Here is an 8,165-nt window from a genome sequence, read left to right on the forward strand (position 1 = left end):
TTAAAATTCATTTAAAATTCAACCTCTTTTATTCTTGATTATGTATTTATTCATTTAAAATTCATTTAAAATTCAACCTCTTTTATTCCCCATACACAACTCAGTACTTTTTTTTTCTTTTTTGGTTTTTTTTCTTTTCGGTACCGGGAATTGAACTCAGGACCTTGTGGTTGCCAGGCAGGCGCTGTGCTGCTGAGCTAAATCCCCAGCCCCACCACTCAGTACTTCACTGGAGATCTATGCCAAAGAACACAGTTGGCTTAACCGAATTAAGTCCTGAGTGTCGTTCTTCTGTTTAACTCAGGTGGACGAGGCCAGTGACACCTTGCGGTTTCCCGCCCCGGTATTCAGCACAGAGGAGTCGAGGGTGAGACAGTCCCAGAGTCTGGAGGCTGCTTCTTAGGGTGGCCGGCTAGCCGCTGTGCACGCCGTCATGTAAGGCGAGGGTGCACAGTCTTCAGGCCTGGTGACACAACCAGCGTGCCCCCGGTACTGGTCATCTGGGCTCAGGAGGACAAAACAACTAAAGAGCTGGAGCCCAATCAAAACATATGGGTCTCACTATGTAGTTCAGGCTGGCCCTGACCTTGTGGCAATCCTCCTGCCTCAGCCTCCCAAGTGCTGGAATTGCAGGCGTGCGCCACAATAGCCCGCTCCAATTTCTGTAAATGAAGAAGTTGTTACCGAGCAGTTGACATAAAGAAGATTCTACTCTGTTCAGAGAAGAGGGTATAATGATTTGCTGGCAAGGGGGTTTTGCTGTACCTCGGTCGGCACATTTTTATCATGGCACTGTCCCAGTTCGAGGACCCCTCAAACCTCTGATTGTGCCCACCTGGCTTGCCACACCCTTCCCTGCCTCCGTGCAGCAGAAAGGCGCAGTCGCAGCTCTCACAGGCTTTGAGTCCCTGTGGAACACTCCACTCGGGTGTCAGCCCCTCCTGAGCTCAGTTAAAATGCATCCGCCCCTATCTTGGGCCTCCTCAAACTGGTTTGCAATAAAAGATGAACGTTCCACTGGAAAAGTGGTAGCAGTAGTACACAAGCTGATGTCAAAAGGGCGTCGGAAATGTTCCGCCACCTTACTAGCCTCAGTAAGTGACTTCACCTGCGCCTCAATGTCATCATCATAGGTGGATGTAACAGTCACCCCCCTCATTAAGTCATTGTGGAGATAAAAACATACATGTGACAAGGCGTATGATAAATTATAGCTCTTAGTGACCCACTTCCACAGGAAATACTGCCCAAGCAATGGGTAATTTTCCCTCCCTGACATAGCTTTGCATATTGTTTTTCTTATTTAAAAGTAATACACTGTAGCCGGGCGTGGTGGCACACACCTGTAATCCCAGCACTCAGGAGGCTGAGGCAGGAAGACTGCTGTGAGGTCAAGGCCAGCCTGAACTTCACAATGAGACCATGTCTCAAAAATCCAAAAAAAGTACAAAGAATTAGTGGGGGAAAGTTGCCTTAAATCCTACCTCTCCATAATAACCTCACTAACATTTTGGCATTATGTCTTATTTTTGCCTCCTTTTTTTTTTTTGCTACGTATGTTTTATGACATATTTTGAGAATGTTTATAAACACAGACATATAAAGAAAAATAAATATCATTCATTTACTACCAGAGCCTATCAACTGTAATTTTGGCTTATTGCCTTTCACTGTGCAGGCCAGGCCTTTACAAAACTGTAACTGACTGGTCAGGACCAAGCTGAACTCTCCTGCAGACTCATGTGATACATTTCTGTCATTCACGATTTTCTCTTAGTGAGATACTACTTACTTCTTTTACCATCTCTAAGAGTCAGGTTCCTGGTATATCGGGTGTTCAGTCTTCTTCCGCTGCTGAATGAAAACGGAGAGACTGGATCTAGAAAAAAATTTAAGACGCAGCAACAAATTTACAAGTATCACATTTACTATTTTATATCTTACCAAAGAAAACAAAACACGGCCCCTATGCCGGCAGCTCAAATAATTTGTCTTTTTGTTTTTGTTTTAAATTTAAATGAGATACTTTCGTTTATATCTCAGAAAATTTCATAGGGAAAACTCCAGCTCCTCTGGGAAAATCTGAACATTTTGCAACCTGAACTCTCACCCTCTGGCGGTGTGAATGCAGAGTGCTCACCGCTCCGAGGGGGCAAACGCACCCAGGTCACCAAAACCTTTACTACTCACTGGTCTCCTTCCATTGGCCTCTTTTCTCTGTCCCTGGTCCAGCCTTAGAGGCTATTGAACAAAGTCCAGGGGACACAGCAGAACTGAACTGAAGCCATTTATTTCAAGCTCATCTCTGTGCTAGTTACAAATTTGAAGAGAAAGGTAAGGGCACGAGGACCCTGCATTCTAAAAATGTTAAGTTCAGCCTCAGGAAAACACATGGGGATGTTTAGATGCATTTTCATATAATGTAAAAGGAAAAAAAAAAAAAATGAGAACTGAACACAAATCTAAAGATGCAGCTGGGTGTGGTGGCGCAGGCCTGTAATCCCAACACTTGGGAGGCTGAGACAGGAGGATTGCCATGAGTTTTAGGCCAGCCTGGGCTACAAAGTGAGTTCAAGCCCAGCCTCGACTACACAGCAAGATGCCGTCTCCAAGAAAGAAAGAGAGAGAGAGAGAGAGAGAGAGAGAGAGAGAGAGAGAGAGAGAGAGAGAAAGGAAGGAAGGAAAAGAAGCAGTTGTTTTAAGCTTATAATATCATTATCTTGAATGTATCTAGAAATTAAAAGTCCTAATAACAGGATCCTGTAAGAGAAGAAAATATAACACAAGAACCCTAATAAGAAGAGATAGATGGATTTGACTTTTTAAAAAATTCTGGTTGCTCCAAAGGTCAGAGTTAGCCTAAGTAAATATTATAGAGCCAGCACGGGAGAGGTCAGCTTTCGGTTCTATTCAGACGGAAGGACTCTCCAAAGAGAGCCGAGTGAGCTGCAGGAAGCTGTCCCAGGAGGCAGGGAGGTTCCGGTTTCCTGCGGTGTGAGGAAGAGGCCCGGCAACAACGTCCTGGGGTGCTGAGGCAGGGGTGCCTGTGTGCAGGCAGGATAAGCCTGGCCATGGCCCTTCCTGTGTCCAGATCCTACGACACCACGAAGTACTTGAGTCCCCAGGTAGACAGAAAAGAAAAGCACAGGAAGGAGAAAGGAAAAGAAGAAGTCACCCGAGGGAACCCACCACCCCAGCCCGTGTTCTGTCTGAGCCGCTGGGACCAAGCAAGTTGCTGCAGGTACAGAGGACTCAACAGAATAGGCCAGAGAGAGAGCACAGAAGCCACTGGGCATCAGCAAGACGCACAGGAAGAACCAGCTTCTGCAGGGCCAGGGGGTCCGTGAGCTACGCTTACAGGTCAGACTGCGTGAGGACACAGCCGTGAGCTGCGCAGGGCTCTCCTTCACAGCACGAAGCACGCCTGGGGGATGTGTCGGTTCCCGGCAGACAGGAAAACGCGCACAGGCAGGTTCACAAAGGGTCTGTACCTTGTGTCTGCAGAGTGAAAGTATCGGTCACAGCTTTCTCCTGCAGGACGAGGCCCAGGGCAGCCCGGCATAGGTGCTCACTGGCCACTGCCCTCCTGCTGGGCAGCAGCTCCTCGTGGTGCTGAGGAATGAAATCGGTGTGCACGTCCCCGGCTGCAAAGGCCGGGTGCGCAGACAGGTGGAGCAGGAAGTCGACGTTGGTGCACAGGCCGACAATCTAGAAAAAAACAAAACTCCGGTTCCTACTGAGTGGGGAAAACAACATATTCAGAAAAGCATCTGCTCTTCTTTTCTAAGTATTTTCTACTTCAGAAAACTCTTAGGAAAAATGAAAACTCTACGAAGGTCCCACGGCGGGGGGGATCACTATACCCATCACTGTCTGTCTGGATTAACAACCACAGTTTCATAAGATGAAAGGATTAAGGAAGTGTAGTAGGTAGTATGCGGACATCTGACTCAGGAAAGCGGTAAATACTAATTTGCAAGATAGATATATAGATTTTTTTTTTTTTTCTTGAGATAGGGCCTCTATGGAATTTAGACTGGCCTTGAACTCACTATGTTGCCCAGACTGGCTTCAAACTCAAGGCAATCCTCGTGCCTCAGCCTACTGAGTGCTGGGATTTTGGAATGTGCCAACATACCCCACCCTTCATTCATTTAATAGCCATTCACTGAGCACTTTTTAGGTGCCAGGCTTTGATCCAGGCCCTGGAGAGAGACAGAGAGGAATGCAGCAAATGAAGTCCCTGCCCTCACAGGGCTTACATTCTAGAAGGCAGGTAATGACCGCCATCTAGAAGCAAACATCTAACATAATGTCACGTTCCACGGAGGAGCCTCAAACTGTGTAAGGGGTCACAGAAGAGCTAAGGGCCCTATTTTAAATGACACAGCCAGGAAAGAGTCTGAGAAGTAGCAGGGTTGCAGACAGTCAGAAGGCAGCCTGTGATCATACAGAGGAAGAACATTCTGGAAGAGCGGGGACAGGCGCACCACTCCGTGCTGGGGACGCCTGAGGAATGGAAGGAGGCTGGTGTGGTCTGATGAAATGAATAACATATGCCAATTTTAATACCTTGTGTTAATAAATCCTTCTATGGCGCTAAATCAGTGCGGTATGGGACTTTCTGCACCATGGAAATTAATGTGCTGCAGAAAAACAACTGTCAAGTGGATAAAACTGAACATAATTATTTTCCTTTGGAGAAAATTCACCAGAGTGTAGGTAACACGCATGCAGCTGGCCTTATTTATACAATGACTAGACTTCACTAAAATATAACACTGACACTAGTAGTTTTACTTCTGCAATCTTTCTTTCCTAACTGAAATCAAGAAGTCCTCAAACTCTACGTTAACCCATGGGAAATTCCCCCATGTGGCGGTATTCTGTTTGTGACACAGTCGGTGGACACTTGCAGGTCAGACCAAGGTTCTGAGAAGGTGAAAGGACGACCTCGGACGCTGACCAAAGACATCCGGGTCATCGACGTAGCCCCAGGTCACTCACGTTGAACTGACGGAGGCTGTGCCTCAGTTTCGTTAGGGCCGCCTGGCGGTCCGCAGCCCACACGACCAGCTTTGCGATCATGGGGTCATAGTGGACGGAAACGTCGTCTCCTGAAATTGAAAACCACAGTGGCCTCTCAAAATTAAAACTTAGACAAACCGAAACAGGACAAGCAAGACATTCTGTGTATGTTCATTTCACACTTACTCCTGGGAGAGAAAATACCACTGTTTTTATTATGAGGCTACTGAGGGGCAGAGCGGCTCAAAACCTTGTCCACTAAACCCAACATAAGACAAATAATAGGAAACAGTGAGATGGATTTTTTGCAAATGGGAGGGAGTGCAGAGGCAGGGAAGGAAAAAGAATTAAGATGAGCAGGGGCTGGGGACTTAGCTCAGCGACACAGCACCTGCCTCGCAAGCGCAAGGTTATGAGTTCGATTCCCAGTACTGGAAAAAAAAAATTTTTTTTTTTACCAGAATTAAGATGAGCTGTGTGTGCACACCGATTCCCCACGCTGCCTGCAGCTGTGCACCGCACACACGGACCGGTGACAATGAAAGAACAACTTGTCCAAACTTAATGAGGAGGTGGCCACCCCAGGAGGGCAGTGGCTGACAGGGATTCAGGGACACGCAGGCTGGCTGTCCCCTGTCCCACCTTCCTTCAAACTGTACCTCCCTTTCTGGAAGTCAACGCAGGCGCCTTCCACCCTCTGAGGGGACACCTCGCTGCTGCGCTGTGCACGTCCCCCTCCACCCCTCCATTGCCCCATCTGTGAAATGAGAAATTCCGCCGTCCTGTAGAGCTGCTGGGAGGAGTGGCAATAAAGCGCCAAGGGCCGAGCCTGGCAGAGCTGATAAGCAAAGGACCGCCATCGTTACCATAATTACAGTCCTAGAGATCAGAGTCTAAACCACAGCGCGACTGATGAGAAGCGGTGCAGGTGGAAGGATGGCGTGTATCAGAGAGAACACTGCCGTGGGGCGTTCCCCCGACTTTCCCAGGGCCTCTGACCTCTCCGAACCCCAGGGTGCTCGCCTGTGATACCAGGGGGTTGGAATACACTCCCATCCGGCCACACCCAACACTACCAAGGCTGCCCTGGAGCAAGGGCTGCGGCTCTCAGCTGAAGGACACTGTCCCCATAAGCATCTCAGAGCCGCGGGAGAAACGCGCCGGGTCAGGCGCCAAGCGTGTAAGCAGGCGAAGTGTCCTGGACACCAGCAGCTCCGGGCTTGCGCGAGAGCAGGGCTCGGTTACCCCTCCCAGGACCAGGCGGCCCACCCGCAAGTCCTTCCGGGCACCGCAGCCCCGCGATCCCCCTCCGGAAGCCCCGTGCAGGCTCTCGGGGTGCGCAGGGCCCTTCCTCACCGCCGCCCCGTCCTTTCTTGCTTCTGACCCGCTCTGCTGATAAGGGAACGATTTTCCCAACTCCCAAAGCTGGCTCTCACGGTGCTGCCCCTCCTAAAATCATGAACTCCTAGTGCCCCATCTTGACTTTCAAGATGCTATATAGGGGCTGGGGATTTAGCTCAGCGGCACAGCGCCTGCCCGGCAAGCGCAAGGTCTTGAGTTCGATTCCCAGTACCAGAAAAATAAATAAATAAACAAACAAACAAACAAACAAAAATTTGTGATAAGATGCTATATAACCTGCCTCAACCGCGACTCCAACTGCGTCTCCAGTTCCTCCCCGGCCCTGCCCTTCAGCCGGGTATCTCGGCTCACTTCTTTTAGCACACCTTTCACTTCCTCTTTTCTTCACTTTCCTCTGGGTTTGACAGCTGCCGACTGCGATGCATTTGAGGTACCCTCTTAAAATCTAGCCCGCTTAGATCAGCCCCACAGAGCTCCCTGTCCTCAGCACTGCCCTCTCCTGTCAGAACTGTTCTCACACCTCAAACGAAGGCGGCAGTGGCTGGAGGGTGGATGAAGGAGCCAGGTGCCCACGTCTAAATCGCAGATCCTGGGACGACCTTGGGCGAGTCACTCGCTTTCTCTGTGGCCCAATTCCCTCAGCCAAAAAATGAGGATGACAACTATGCACATAGTTATCATCATAGGAGTTTCTCGCGGTTAAAGAGACCTATGTACATCCAGCACTTGGGAGGCTGAGGTAGGAGGATGGCAAACTCAAGGCCAGCCTGGGCTATGTTGCGAGTTCCAGGGCAGCCTAGACTATGGCGTGAGACCCTATTTCAAAAAGAAAAGGCTGGGGGTGCCCCTGTCCGGCAGCCAAGGAGACCCTGCAAACTGTGCCACACCCCAGTGGAGAAGCTGAAATCAACATCAAATTTAAAATATTTAAAGTGAATATAAAACTATCTCTGGAGCTGGTGCCGGTGTGGTGGTGCACGCCTATAATTCCAGCACTCAGGAGGCTGAGGCAGGAGGATTACTGTGAGTTTGAGGCCAGCCTGGGCTATACAGAGAGACCTTGTCTCAAAAAAACAAAAAATAAATAAAATTTAAAAAGATTGCAATCTGTGCTGAGCAGACAAAGTAGTAACTGGCAGGAGAAAAGTTTCCTTGCAAACTTTGTCCATTCATGTATTTCACTGTGGGGAGCTCAGCAGCTGTCATCTGTCACAATTCTCTTGCCTACAGTATCTAAAAGTCCAAGAATATAATGCTCTCCACCAATCATGTCTGTGGATGCATAACTGTCAAAAACAGTCAAAGCATGGTCAGGTAGAAATTTGTTTGTTGTGGTGATATCAGGAGACATGTTTTACTGACAGTATCATTCTCTGTAAAAATGCTCTTACTTGTCTACACTGTGGAAATATAGATATTTATTTGAGACAAGATCACTAGAGGCTGGCCTTGAACTCACTGTGTAGCCCAGGCTGGCCTTGAACTCGCAGTGATCCCCTTGCCTCAGCCTCCTGAGTGCTGGGACTACAGGCGTGCATCACCACACATGGCAATTGCAACCCTGTTGTGTGTGGTGTTCCTGGAAACCAGCTGAATGCCTGGCCCACAGCGGAGCTGTGAGTGGGGGTCCTGCAGGGCAGATGCCTGCAGGGTAACTGGCATTGCAGGTTCTGAGGGTGAATTAAGAGCTGGGTGGCCAGCAGGGTGAGGAGGACACTCACTCACATGGGGCCACTTAGAGGCAGCCCCTTCTTTCTTTCTTTTTCTTTTCTTTT

The 8,165-nt window shown here is 48.9% G+C and overlaps 1 protein-coding gene across 2 annotated transcripts in view; it reads right to left on the bottom strand.

Annotated features, from left to right (window-relative positions):
• Mccc1 (methylcrotonoyl-CoA carboxylase 1 (alpha)) overlaps nt 1–8,165 on the bottom strand; it is a 46,399-nt gene that overhangs the window by 11,036 nt on the left and 27,198 nt on the right. For both annotated transcript variants that reach the window (XM_013513582.1, XM_013513583.1), the window contains 3 exons: nt 5,008–5,117; nt 3,492–3,708; nt 1,793–1,879 (listed from right to left, as the gene is read on the bottom strand). In XM_013513582.1, coding sequence (XP_013369036.1) covers nt 1,793–1,879; nt 3,492–3,708; nt 5,008–5,117 — 414 coding nt within the window. The remainder of the gene's footprint in view (nt 1–1,792; nt 1,880–3,491; nt 3,709–5,007; nt 5,118–8,165) is intronic.

The sequence above is a fragment of the Chinchilla lanigera genome, unplaced genomic scaffold (genome assembly GCF_000276665.1).
Source record: "Chinchilla lanigera isolate Chin_1 unplaced genomic scaffold, ChiLan1.0 scaffold00019, whole genome shotgun sequence".
NCBI lineage: Eukaryota > Metazoa > Chordata > Mammalia > Rodentia > Chinchillidae > Chinchilla > Chinchilla lanigera.